This window comes from Perca flavescens, chromosome 4 (genome assembly GCF_004354835.1).
Source record: "Perca flavescens isolate YP-PL-M2 chromosome 4, PFLA_1.0, whole genome shotgun sequence".
Classification (NCBI taxonomy): domain Eukaryota; kingdom Metazoa; phylum Chordata; class Actinopteri; order Perciformes; family Percidae; genus Perca; species Perca flavescens.
The window spans coordinates 14240513-14255284 of NC_041334.1; the positions used below are offsets into that span (position 1 = coordinate 14240513).

A 14772-nucleotide genomic window follows, 5' to 3' on the forward strand; every position below is an offset into this window, starting at 1 on the left:
TAGTCCATTGGTGTGAGAAGGAAGACAAAAAAGCAAAACCTAATACATCCGAGGTGGAATGGTACAGGAGCTCTTACTGTGTCTTCTTATCATCTATGGACATGTTAACCCACCGATATGAATGAAATAATGCTTCACTGAGTGTTATATTTTTAAATTGGAAATAAGGAGGTGGTTCTCTGAAGGGTTAAAAAATGTGAGGAGAAAAAAGCTGTTATAAAGTGAAGTGTTGATTATTAATGCATGTTGTTAACTTGCCGTTGCATTAGGGGAAAATTGGAGCTTGTATTATTCATGTATCCTTTGCTCTTAATCTTTTGGCTGAGCCTCACAGACTTTCTCTGCACCACCCTTTCACCCCCCTTCCATCTCTTTCCCTCTATCTCTTTTTTCCTCTCTTTTCTCTTCCTTTTTTTTCTCTCCATCCTATGTGGGTGCTGGGTGTCGATAGAATGAGGTGTTCCCCGAGCCCCTGTTCACCTGGACCCGAGTAGGCGGCCGCCTGCTGGATGGCAGCGCCGAGCGAGATGGGAAGGAGCTGATTCTGGAGAGAGTGCCAGCCGAGCTCAACGGCTCCATGTATCGCTGCACGGCCCAGAATCCTTTGGGCTCCACGGATACGCACACTCGCCTCATAGTCTTTGGTATGTATGCTCAATTCGGCAACACGCCCTGGCCCCATTCTGGAGTGGCTACTACACTAGCAGTGAAATTGAAATCACATTTAAGTTTGATTAATTATTTAGAAGACAATGAATATGAAACATTTTTTCTTTCGGTTACTGTACAACTTGGGTGCACAAGAATTATCTAGAACACTTAGAATACAATTACACAGTTGAATGTCACAGAAAATTACATAATTCTACAAAACTCATTTCATGTATCTACAGTATCTTTGAAAAATACTTATGAGATTTATGTGACCGCTTTTAGGTATGAATCATTAATGCAGCTAAGTGTGTGATTAATAAGAGATTGTATTCCTAATTGGCGCAACAACACATTATTTTTAAGGCTGCACTTAGAGACGATAACTATTCTCCAGCAAGGGATTTAGTCAGTATTCCATCAATGGCATGTCTTGAACAGCTATCACTTAAACACCATGATTAAATCAAAGCACCATTTCTTCTGACAGTGTCAGAAAAGCACATTGTTTGGCTACACCAAAGTAACATGTTCATCGGAACCTGGAAGTAGTCCATTTACTGGTGTTGATGTGAGCTGGATTGTTTACAGGCTCTATTATGTCTGTGTGTCTTGCTCCTCTGGATCTGTTTACTCTGGACACTCTTGGAAGAACTGGGATCTGCCTTTCTGAGCCTCATCAGAAAGCTCTATCGACATACGGGAGTTTTATTCAAATAAGTTCTGCTATAGCTAAACGGGTGTTGGCTTCTTTACCCATTTCCAGACGTAAATATGATGGCAATTTGACATGTTGGTCCCAATGTTTGAATAAGCCCACAACACTTTTTGGCAAAAGTCTCAATGTCAATCACACATGACTTCAGTCTGATTTAAAAGACTTCACATTTACAGAAAGGCTACAGCACACACCGTTTTAAATATGCAGACATTATTTGAATAAATGATTAGGCATCAGATTTCTTAATTCTATCTATTGAATTATGATATTGAAGTTTATTTGGGTGTGTTTACGTGTCATTTAGCTGACACTTTTATCCAAAGCAAAGGTACAAACTCTGGACAGCAAGTAGTAAGTGCAAGTACGTTAGCTTTAAATAACCCAAACTAAAAAGAGCCATATGAAAGTAAAACTGTAATTGTTTTATTTATTTTTTTGTCATCCAAGGTGCAGTCAGAAGAGATGTGTTTTTAACCTGCGGCGGAAGATGCGTAGGCTTTTGGCCATCCTGATGTCAATAGGGAGATCATTCCACCTTTTAGGAGCCAGGACAGCATTATCATTAATTAAAGCTTCAACTACAAAATAAGTTTTAAAATCCATCATTGATGCAGGCCCTAAGAGAACTGTGAATACTTCCTTGATGTAATTATTTTCCCCCATTGTCCCTCAGCAGTGGTACTAATCCCTTCAGCATACCAGATGCTAAATGTCGTGCAACCATTGCAGCTCTTTCCATAATGGATGTTATGTTGGATAAGAGTAGTTACAGAACATTTACGTAACAGAGACCTATATTTGAAAGCCCAGATGATATATATATATATATATATATATATATATATATATATATATATATATATATATATATATATATATATATATAACAGCAGCAATGTTACACATTCCATGGCTGAAAAGGACTTTTGAAACGTGTACTATTACTGAAGACAAGACATGTAAGAGAAACAGGAGAAATAGTTTTATTAGAAATGTGTGTTGCACGCACACGCATTCACTTCAGCCCTGAAGTGCCCTATTAACGTAAATCAGGTCGACAGCATTTTCGTACTTCATCGAGCCTGAAACAAAGAACATTGTATCCATTATGTTTTTTTTTTTGTTTTTTTTTAATCCTCCGCCCGAAACACTCCTGTGAACAGGGTTTAAAGTACGTCACAAATGTACAAATTACTGGGCGGACCTAATAAGAACCCACTTTAAAGGGAAAGTGCCACTTTAGGGAGGCGTTACCTTGGGAGGCGTTTTGCTAGGAAGAGCATTAATGTCTATTTAACACCCTGATGCACCCTCAGGTGTCATCGGCTACGTGCCTAGTATGGCCCATCTGTCTGTCTGCTCCTTGTAGATTGCTTCTACTCACGCTTAGGGGAAGTAAATGGTGATTAAGTGACCTTGGCACCGCCCCCCCGTGGCCTTGATATGAGACACTTCTCTCTCTGCCGGGGACCAAGAGATAGAAGTATTTGGGGGCTCTGCTCGCTTGGCAAAGTGTTCAGTATAAATCTTCAGGAATAATAGAGAATAATGACGGCGTGGTATAGAGACTCTCCACTGACAACAGGCAGCACTCACGTCTTGATGATGTACATCTTTAGCCACCCTCAGTGATAATACCCTCTGAGATTACTGTGAAGTGAGTCAGCACTGGGGAGCCGGGCAGTGACACACGCACAAACACACACACACACGGGCAGACAACCAAATTGCACACACAAGCAGAAACACAGATATGTGTGCTTATGCAAATTTGCAGGGGCAAGCAAACACCAGCGTGCATATGCAGAGTGCACACACTAATTTCCCTGTGCTTCTCAGAGGAGCTGCTATGTTAATGTGGTTGCAGTAAGACCGGAAGAGTTTCACACTAGTGTGCTGTATTATATGTAGCTTCCACCTGCCCATAGTATGTGAGGTCAAAAAATAGCTCACAAAGTGGAATTTAGGCGTGTTGCTAATACTCTGCAAGCCCTCCCGCTTCTTCCTTTGCAATTACTTTATCCCTCCGAAAACTTTGAAAATATACTGTCAGAGTGTACTGGGCAGGGTAGACATTGGAGCTGCTTATTAAAGGTGGAGTCAATTTCTCTAAACCTCTTTCCCAGACTGTCTGGCCACAGCTGTAGTTGCCTGGTCTCACTGCTGCTAAAAGTGTCGTCGTCGTTCTGGTGCAGCACTCTGTGTTCCCACTTCCATTAGCAGGCCCTGTGTTCCTCACTGGGGACGTGCCATTTAAAATGTGTTTCAGGAACTTTAGAGTTCAGCTTCATTAGAAAGCTACAACCTCTGTCAGAGATGACTATTTTTTGTCTTCTTTTTCTCTGTCTTTCTCCCTCTCATGCTCTTTATCCTCTGATTAATTCCCCCCTTCATTCACTGAGTAACTCGGTCTCTCAGCTACATTTTTTGATCTTTTCTTCTTTCTTTCTAACAGAAAATCCAAGCATGATGAAAAACACACAGAATCAGAACAGTAAGTATTTCAGCCACAGGAATTGATACCTTTCAGTGTGTTTCATTATACATCTCATGATCCCTGCTTTATTGCTCGATCGTCATATTTCTGTATGTAATATAGACGCTGTATGTAATATGAGAACAAAATGTGACACTGCAGTCTTTTTTTTTTTACTCAGAAAATGTGCATAAAAGGGGCATTGATCGGAGAAGCAAATTCTTTGGGAGACTGTGGTTTCAGCATTCAAAGTATTGACAGGTGGATGTTTCTCATTCTGTCCTGAATGCATTTTCTCAGATAGACTGCTCGAGAGTGATTCAGTCAGGATTAATGTTCGGCGATGTTCAGTAGCAGCAGGCAGCAAGCCTCTTCCAATGACTAACCACGTTTGGTTGAGTGTGAGATTATTGGTGTTTCATATGTGCGGTAGTGGCTCATTTGCGGCTCCTGAGATTATCATATGTAAAGATGAGGGATTGTCAGGAGAAGCTGCAGGGCTGTGACAACAACCTTTCCATCTCTCCCTTTTTTTTCTGCCACTTCCTCCCTCTTTCTACTTCCATCTCTCTGCTTGTCTCTCCTCTCCTCCTCTCTGACTTTTCATACTCACTTTCTGTCTCCCAGTGCCAACGTCTCTTCCCGTTTCATCCATTTCTGCTTGCTTTTTCCCCTTTTTCACCACCCTTATTTCCTCTCTTTCCCTCACTTAATTTATCTCTCCCTTCAATCATACTTATATTTCCTGCTTTTCCTCTTCAGCATAGATCACAATCTTAGATTTTGATGCAGGCACACAGGCCTTATGGTCAGTGCAGTTTATTCTGTAGTGTAAAAAAAAGATCAAATTCTGGCTAAAGGGCCAAATATTGGAATCACCAAGACTGTATGTGTGTAATGTCTAATACTAATAATAACAATAGTTAAGATACAGGAATATACTCTTTAACAGATCATGTAGATTAGTTTGTATAAACAAGACTTGATAAATGGGATAAAATAGTCAGTCCACATAGGTATGTATTTATTAGTGATTAGTGAAATAAACCTGACTGTTATTCTGTAAAATACATCAGGGATGTGAAGTTAATGTAAATTGTAACTTCTGTGCCATGAAGCAAGAATCAATAAAACACCTGTACTGTAATAGTTTTTGAGCTGTCGTTGATGAACTGAAAAACGATGATTTCATAGTGTATAGTCCCTTGTGTATTTGTGTGACGCCCATGTTTGCCCCAGCGTAGAGTGTGAACAGCTTCCCAAAGCAGATGGCAAGAGGGGCTGTCTTTAAGCCGAACCGGTATAGTCACACGAGATGACATCATGTGTCTCTCATCCTCTCCCCTACTCAATCTCCCTGTCTCTCTTCCTTTTGCTCTTTGTTTTCCTCCTCTCTCTCTCTCTCTCTCTCTCTCTCTCTCTTTTTTGCCATCTTTCCCCCGTCTCTGCCAGTCGTATTGTAGGGATGCAAATCTGTATATGCAAATGCTATGGTAAGTGCCGGAGCAGGTGTGTCACAGCAAGGACAGAATCAGGTCAGCATGGACGCGCAGACATGCCTTGCATGCAAGTCAAATTGGTGTACAACATGGCCCCAAGAGGTCACCACACAAGTGTCTGATTGCTTAATGGCTGAATATGCAACTCCTCGCCTGGCGCGAGTGCGAAGGACCACCGCAGTCAATCAATCAGCCGACGAGAAAACTATGCTTCCCACGAGGGTTTATATTCATTCATCTTTGTCAGAATCCCACTCTTCCCGACAACTTGTCAAGCCACACTGTATGGCAATGAATTGAATTCAAGACGTGTGAAATTGAGGACAAAAATCTGCCATGTTTTCTGCCGCCTAGAACTGTACCTGTCAGCCTGGGCTGGTGGAAGTATCAACAGTTTGGGGTTGTCCCGTCATTCAAGCCAATGCATCATATCGGCTGAGAGGCGGTTCTACAATCATAAAGAGAAATTCATTACACCCAACAAAGCCTCAGCTGATGAACTTTGCATTCATTGACTCAAAAATAACAATAACATAAAAGCCATGACCAAGTAATCTGCATTTTAATTTTTTTGGCAGGCATGCTACATCTGTCATTTTCCATAGCGCCGTGCAAAATTCTAATTCAGATCCTCTTTTAGAAGGGAGGTCAGATCAGAGACAGGAACCAGACTGGTAGGAGTGTAAACAGATGTGTTGTAGCTGCAGTCAGAAATATCAAGTAGGTTCGTAAAAGCAGCAAACTTGACTCTAATTCATGTAGTCATATGCAAAAAGAAAGTGTTGTGTTTTTCAGCTGGCATTTGCCAGCACAACTGAGGTAGAGTAATCCTTTATTAAAAAGAGCACGTTGCCTCTGAAATCAATCCCAGTTCAGATTCAGGTTGGCAGAAAATGCACTGAGTTCTGAGCCAAAAACTGAAGGCAAACAGATGGCTGGGCGACTTGCATCTATGATTGTGGATTGGAAGGGGACCTCAGATGATGATCTTATGGTTGGATGAGCCCATTACAGAATGAGATGAAGTACTTATTGAGAAGATCCAGTTGTTATTGTCTCATGTTGTATGATTTGAGTGGAATATGCCAGGTATGAAATGTCAGATTATAACCTTCTGTTGGGCTTTACTTATTAGGGAGTCATCACTGTGATAGTTCAATTTAAACAATCCTGACAAACATAGGATTCAGTTGTTTATGATGCAATCAACATTTCTAAGTAGATAATATTTTATCCTCCAGACTCACGAGACCTGATGTATGGAGTCATTACAGGGCCATAACTAATTAAATGAATAAATAAATAATAATTAAAGCTATAGTGCATAGTTTCTTTCGCCCTCATGAGTAATTCTAAGTAATGACAACACCACTCTTGTTGCACCCACATTACACAAGCCTTCCGTAATTGCGCACACTTTTATTTATCCATAGCGTAACTTGCTGCAGGATACAAAATGTCTGTCATCAAAAGTCAGGGGGCGGGTTAAAGCTCATGTCTCGTGAGTCTGGATGATGAAATATTGTCTGAGGTTAGTCTAGCCACACCCCGATGTGGTCAGGCTCACATTGTGATTGTGATTGTTGGTTAAGCCACAATGTTGGCACAATCTGAACAAACTGTTGGTAAATGTTAGGAAAACCACACCCACAGTCAGACACAACTTTCCTCCCACAGCAGCTCCGGTTCCACTGTCCTCTATGTAGCGTGCCCATGAGGGAGCTACAGAAAACAATAACAGCAAAAAGCTGCTGATGGAGCTGCTGATCTATCCTCTATAATCTAGTATCCCTGCTGTGGGCCTTAGAACTACAAGTCCAAAGCGTAAAACAGAAGAGAAAAAAAATAGGGATTCCACTTCTAACAGCTCCATTTTGAGGATTCTTTAAATATGGGGAAAGAAAAAGTATCTTTGTGTTAGTCTAAACTGCAACAAATGCCATGTGGGATTATTTTGGGATGGTAGCCCTATACTCAGCCTTTTTCCCTTATTGGAATGAAGGGAGCATAGATGGTGTTGTATGCTGTACAGTTTGAAAGTCCCTTGAGGCTGTGTGTGATATTGGGCTACATAAATAAAATTGACTTGACCATATATCATTAGTGTGTACTTCAAAGAACCACATGGAGAAGATTTTCCAATAATGAATGTACTGTATACAAAGACAGGTTAGTATAATTGACCTCTCAGAGTTTCACTGTCATAAAGTCACTACAACTCTAGTCCAAGAAACAAATGTGACTTCAAGTGACGGTGACAAGTTTCACATTGAAAGCTGCTGTAGATTTTTAGTACGAGGGCCACTCAAGGTTGTCTATTTATGTCATACACTTTTTTATTTGATTGTTTTGATTTGATTAATGTTTTGTAAGTATAGAATAGCACAGAGTACTTCAGTGGTTTTAAAAATAACTTTCAAATGTATTAATATGTATCAAATATGTATTATCTGCCCAATGTAATACCATACAGCTTATTCAGGAGTAAGCAAATGTAAGCAAATTCCAGGTTACTTCAATAACACTCATTGCATTTGAACAGGCTTTAGGAACCATAAAAATTGAGAATTAAAGCTATAGTGCGCAACTATTTTATATTAATGAACGTCGGTTACTTTCAAGCCACTGCCAAATGAGTTGATACAAAGCTAATCAAGACTATCAGCTCCACACAACTCTCTGTCTTTCTCAGTTTGGCTATGTTTACAAAATGGTGTAGTCCGGCAACTTTCGCTTTCAGCTTTGGAAACGAAGAGGACATAAAAATTACAACATAATAACCTCTTCCGAAGAGTCCATCATTTTTTTTTAATCCTCCATGTGCTTATTGATTTGACGGGTTAATGCTACTAGCATCTGCGTGGAGGAGGGGTGGGGGTGGTGCGTGATCACCGAACGCTTAGAATTCCTCATGGTGGCGACAGAAACTACGCACTATAGCTTTAATGTATTAAAACACTGTTTAAGAAATATGACTTTTCTGATTGATGAGTAGAAGACTGAGCGTTGTATTGACTGTTTCTTTGGTGTTTGTAGATGGAGCCTCCCGCGTGGACGTGCTCGGACTAACGTGGATGGCACTTGTCCTCACAGTGACAGTGGAACTGACGTGAAACCTCTCATGCAAGACACACACACACACACACACTTGCCCTTCTTAGACAAACTTCCACACATGCACACAGAAACACACACACACACACACATTTTCCACAAACCCTGCAAGCCTTTTCCAGTCATCAACAGGCCCTCCATGCGTCAGTCGATCAGGAAACAGTGCCATCACAGGATGGCGCTCCACTGTGTTTTGTAATAAAATATTAACCAAGATAATGATATCAAAAGAACAACGTGATGAACATGACGATAACCACCTCCCTATATAGCCCTGCCCAGTTAAACCTTTTTTGTTTCTTGTCCCACGTCTGCCTGTTGATCAATAAAATCTGTTGATTTGAAATGGAAAAAGAAAAGAAGCATTTGGATTTTATTTCGTTAAGTCAAAATGTCATTGGTGTTGACTGAAAGTCGAAAAGTGGAACTGGCTTAGGATGTGCTACCATATGAACCACTCCAATCTGTTACATGTCCTGGGATGCACCTGATTAGGAACACGCTGATAAACCACGGAGGAACAAACACAGATGCTTCAAGAGAACATTCTTTTTTTTATTGATATAAAAGTATTGCTTTTTTTCTGATTGGCGGAATGTACAAGAGGATTTAAACGCATTGAGAAACTAGAAGAAAAAAAAAATCTCCTTTTTGAGTGTATTTTGTGTACATCAGTGTAAATATTGAAAATAATTAAAGAGGTTATATGGGTTATGGTGAGGGATGGTTGCTGATACAGTTGGAGCTTACACTTCCCCACCTTTGTTTGTACTTCATTCAACACTGTTCTCAGTGACAATTCTTGGCTGAAAGGACAGAAACATTAACAGCCTTTTTGTTTCTCATTTGGGCTTTTTATATCTCTATGGCAGGTCTCCAAGGACAGAGTTAAAAAAAAAAAAAATCTAACATATGTCTGCTGTTTTGGGGTTGTGGTGCATGTGACGTTTGAAGATTATTTCTCCTTTTTGGTGTGTTGCAATTGACGGCACTTCAACTCATTGTCACTGGCCTGTAATCCAGTTATTCACTTGTGACATACTATCTTAAGTGACCTGCATTGTGTACAATACGTAACTCTTACCCAGACATCTACAGTACTAGTAGGATCGTTTTAGCTGCCATTCCAGGGAGGTGCTCACTTGAGGCAGCGTGTGTAAACAGGGTTGTTGCATTTGTTTCATTTCACCTGTATTAAAATGGAGAGATGATAAAACTTACAAGCCTTGACTTTACTTTAAATTTGAAGGACAGTCTGCCTGGAGACAGAGACTCTTAGAGACTTTTATGCCTGCTCAATTACATCCAAGCTCCAAAAACTGCTTTTTTTCGTAAATTTCTGATTGTACCAACCCCAACATGACATGTGTTTATTTATTTTTAACTTTTTTATATTCATTTATTTAACCAATCAAGTCCACAAAAAAAAGTACATTAGATACAGCACAATTCATAATTGGTTTCTGAAGCATATTCCCCTCTCAAAGGCATGGGCACCTTGTTGTAAAATAATTCTAGTCAAAACACAACAGAAGGCCCAACATGACTTTTAAAGGAGATTCTGACATTGTTGTTAACCCTTTCCAGTTTGTACTCTCTGACACACAGTGAAGGGTGGCTTAATGCAGACTAATCCTGCATTTTTTGGACTTCACAAGAATTGCAATTTAAGCTATTCTAAGGACAGAACATGTAGTAAGGGATTAAGGGATTGAACCAGGTGAGAGGTAAGAGGGGAGATTTTTCAAGCTTAGTCGAATAGAAAGACCTACCCGTTTGGGATATTGGCTCACCTTGCCAAAGTACAATCCATATTCCTGCATTCTGGAGATGAGAGCTGCATAGCACAAACCGTATTAACTGTCATATGCACTTTGAATTATTCCAGTGAGGGAAGCAAAGTTCACACATCCTTGTCCACCCACTGTATAGCATTATAACTCAGCTATCATTTACATTTTTAATTTAACATGCACTTTTTTTAAAAACTTTTTTCATTCACTTGGGATTCAAGAGAGAAAAATAGTTCCATTACTATTTCTTCTTAACTTCTGTTAGAGAATGTGCAAATTGTCTTACCTGTCCTACCAATAGAAAAGTACATCACGACACACTGTGTGTATATGCATATGTGTGTATTACAAATGTCCGCAAGTTATTAGTACGTATGAACACTTCATGTAACTTAAATATATCAAAATTAGTTCAAAGCAGTCATGGACCAGACAATAAATGTGACCCTTTTAAATACTTACTGTACATATCCTGTTACCCAGAAAGAAAGACTTCTTATTTTAGCCATGAATATGAAGCATTTAATTGTTCCCTTCAGTTGTAATTGTCCTTAATTATCGGGTCATCAATGTAAAAAGAAGAGCCAGCTTTTGTGTGCACCTTTTATTCACATGTAAAGAAATTGTTCTGTTTGCCCATTATACGTCAATGCTGTTTTGGTTTATTTATTCATTTAGGTGTAGGTTTATAAGGATACAATTTGAGCCACCTCAGCTTCTTAAAATTATTTTATTTCCTTAAAAATTGATTACTTAAAAATTCTAAGCTTTATTCTTGACTACCCCCCCCCACACACACACACACACACACACACACACACACACACACACTACTCTGTCCACCGTGCTTTACTGATCTCCACAGCTATACAAGAAAATAGGAAACATCTGCTGAAAAAATGTCTTTTGGGCCTTCTGTTCTTGTTCATTCGCATGTTGCACACCTATCATGGATGGCACAAGCAAGAAGAAGGGAAAGTGCCACACTACAATGCACATGGCTGACTCCTGTTGTTTTTTTCTCAGCGGTGTTCTGATAGTTCACCTGAGCTGGGAGCAATGGTGAGGATAAAAAGAAGCCTCTTTGGCCCATCTGTGAATTATTCAGTAGTCAACCATGAATCGGGTTTCCTTTATATCGTCTGCAGGCTTGGCTATCGGATGACCAAACAGCGCCCGTGTCAGCTTGGACACCTGACACACCTTCTCTATGCCTCTCCACGTGATGCACCTTCAAAATGATCCACAGAGTGCTGCTAAAAAAACAACAACACTTTACTGTTGCTGACCGCACACTCCCTTAACTGTGTTATATCGGCAACACAAATGACAGTCTGACAGCACCCACTGAGAGACATGACAGAGATGTATGTTCAGTATAGTGTATGGAAATGAATTACACTGTCAGGTTTCTCTGTGGACACTCTTTCCATCTGTTATCTGTATTATTTACAGTGCTGTGTTTATAATACCAAGTGACTGCCATTTTGTTTTCCGTCAGCAATCTTCAGCTTATCTTTAGAGGGAGTCATTTAAGCATCTGCGCTGGCACAGAAAAGGACCTTTGATCTGTGGCATGGCTGTGCAAACAGATGTATCATGGTTATTAAGTGCTTGATAAATGTCACCTATCATAACTCCCCACCCCTTATTCAAACCATGTTTCCCTCCTGCAGCTCCAGCCGTTTGTTTGAGCAAGTTAAGGAGCGTGATCTGCCATGATATTTATACAGACTTTTTTTTTTTTAAAGACATTTTCACAAATTGGCATAATAAAGAATGACCTGAACCACTCCAAAGAGCAAAATATGCCACAACAACAACAGAGCACAAACAAAGAGGATTAGAATGTATTCAGATGCCTTTTGGCTAGTTATCGGTAAAGCTTGGGTGAGTCAGCAAATTGCATAACCAAATATTGATCTATTTAGGATTTACATAGTCTGTGTATGGTTATTGAATCTGACTTGCCACAGGTGACCAGCGTGACTAGTGCCCCGCCTCTACAGAGCCAGTGATGCAAATAGTCCCTTTAGACGTATCATTTTACACGTGATCCTTTGGGCAAAGAGGCGCAGTCATGAGATCACAGCAGCTCTTTTACAATGAAAACCAGACAGCATGCTACCGTCAACTGAGACGCATCGACAGTAACATTGAATAGGATCAGTCAACCAATCGTCCCCACCATCACTGCCACAGCTATGCCCATTGCAAATCTTTTAGGAGTCCAGTTCGACATGCAGCTGGTGTTGAAACTGAGTCTCTCTGTGGCTGCCGTGCTGCTGGTTTCATGGGCCTACAGGTTCTACAGCTCCAGGGATGCAAAGAAAATTCAGCTCTGCGTCAAAGACAACAAAGAGCCAGAAAATGCAACCTGCCAAAACTGCAAGATGACACTACGATGTCAAAGCCCACCAAAACATGACAGCGATGATGGGGGCAAGCGACCCGGACCCTTGCACCCAGACTCGGCTACTGATGACCTGACATCGGACAGCACCGAGGAAACGCCGGCTGAATGTTCATGTCGAGCTGAAAAAAGTAAGGATGCATTTAGCATGTCGTATAGTGACCAAGATATCAGCATAAAAGGACAGATACTCACTCATCAGAAGCAGGCAGAGGTTGCCACCAGTAATATTTCATTTGGATCTGCTTTGAACCTTCCTCATCGAACTGAGAGCGGGATGGCCAGTACAACGGGGCGCCGATTGCCTTGCTTTTTGCAGAAGCTGGAGGGTAGCGTGGGTGTGGGCAGGGAATTAAGGCAGGACTTGGAGCACCAGGGTGCCTACTCTAGCTTCCTCTCCAAGGCAGAGATCAAAGTGGAGGATGCCAACGTGGTACTCAAGGGAACAGGAGAGCAGATTGTGCGTGGAAAGATATATGATTACTATGTTGAGTCTTCTTCTCATTCTATTACAGATTCAAATGCTGTGCTGGGTCAGTACAAGAGCAACTCTGAGTATCAACCAGTGGAGCTTGGAAGTTGTGGCAGCAGCCTCACAGAATCTCCGACCTCTCTGAGCCCCATCATCATCCGTGATCTGGTTTTTCCACAAAGCACTGTTGAGGATCCCTCCTCACTTGGAAGCCTCAAACTTAGGCACCCTGCAAGGCCTTTACTCCTACGCAAGGAGAGCTATCTGTCTGCAGCAGAGCAGTCAGAGCTTCCCATCCCCTTTCTAAACACAAGAGCCTCAACTCCAGTGACTCACTCTCTGGCCCAAACCAGCAATGAGTCCATCTCCGTTCACCCTATGATCCATCACTCTACAGACAGCAAAGGCCTCAATGTGAAGGAGGGGGCAGATCTAGAGACGGTAGCAGCATTTTTACACCTTCCAGCAAAAATTCTCGACGGCACAGATTTAGAAAGCTTAAAGAGTAAACTCGATCTGGGTAACTGTTTGGAGACACTCTGTCTGGCCAAGAAACATGGCCAGACCTCTGTGCAGCAAGCTGCCCTGGGTGTCATGTCAGACAACTACCTCCAGGTGCTCAGGGACCCCAACCTTTATGGGCGGCTAATGGCTGGTGAGCGCGATCAGATCCAGAAGCTGAGAATGAAAGGGAGACGGTTTGTCATGGTGGCAGATATGGACCCTCAAGACTGGGCGAGGAACACAGGAGGGCAGACAGCAGAGACAGAGCAGAGGAGGACATCCAGTGCAGTGTACTGTTATGATGACCACAAAAACACCTGGCACACACTCTGCCTAATCCCACAGGAGGTCATCTCTAAAGCCTGTGCCATGTGCACAATGGATAACTACTTATTTGTGGCACTGGGCTGTCAGGGCACAGACAGAGAAATGACGCCCTCAAAGCGAGTGTTTTGCTACAATCCTTTGACATCAATTTGGAAGGAGATCAGTCCTATGAATGAAGCCAGGCCTCGCTGCAAACTGGCAGCTCTGGAGGGCTACATCTACGCCATTGGAGGGGAGTGCCTCTCCTCAGTGGAGCGCTACGACCCGCGATTGGACAGATGGACTTTTGTGGCTCCACTGCCTAATGAAACATTTGCTGTGGCACATCACGTGACAGTGTGCAGCGGAGAGCTTTTTGTTTCTGGGGGAACTCTTAGATATATGCTACTGCGCTACAGCCCCAAAACCAACACCTGGAGGCCAAGTCTGTTAGTAGGCAGCAAAGACAGAACTGCAGATATGGTAGCTGTGGGGAGATTTTTGTATCGGTTTGATGTGAACCCGCTGCTGGGTGTCAGTGTGTATCGCTACCATACAGTGGCTCGAATGTGGTACGAGTGCAGCTCCAAAAGGCTTCAGCACTGCCCTGCCTTCCAGTGTGTCACGACGGACAACACAATCTATTGCGTCAACCGCCAGTTCACCATTAGGTTCGAGGCTGATGGGATCTCTCCAGGCTTCATAGATGAGGATTTGAGTGTCCTCTCTGCAGCAAAGGGCATACTTTTCCCCTTTGTCCTTTCCCTCCCTGATAAGAAGCCTCGGCAGACCAGTGTGTAAGGAGGATTCACTTTTCCATTAA

At 41.8% G+C, this 14772-nt stretch overlaps 2 protein-coding genes across 2 annotated transcripts in view; both read left to right on the plus strand.

Annotated features, from left to right (window-relative positions):
• igsf21a (immunoglobin superfamily, member 21a) overlaps positions 1 to 8607 on the plus strand; it is a 230468-nt gene extending 221861 nt beyond the window's left edge. Inside the window, exons 8-10 of the mRNA XM_028577081.1 lie at positions 452 to 644; positions 3828 to 3866; positions 8384 to 8607. Of these exons, the coding sequence (XP_028432882.1) occupies positions 452 to 644; positions 3828 to 3866; positions 8384 to 8460 (309 nt within the window). The 3' untranslated portion in view covers positions 8461 to 8607. The remainder of the gene's footprint in view (positions 1 to 451; positions 645 to 3827; positions 3867 to 8383) is intronic.
• A 3851-nt stretch (positions 8608 to 12458) lies between these two features.
• Positions 12459 to 14750, plus strand: klhdc7a (kelch domain containing 7A). Its single transcript, XM_028574807.1, has 2 exons — positions 12459 to 12781; positions 12929 to 14750. Exons 1-2 carry the CDS (start codon positions 12459 to 12461, stop codon positions 14748 to 14750), a joined length of 2145 nt encoding a protein of 714 aa, XP_028430608.1.
• The last annotated feature ends 22 nt before the right edge of the window (positions 14751 to 14772 follow it).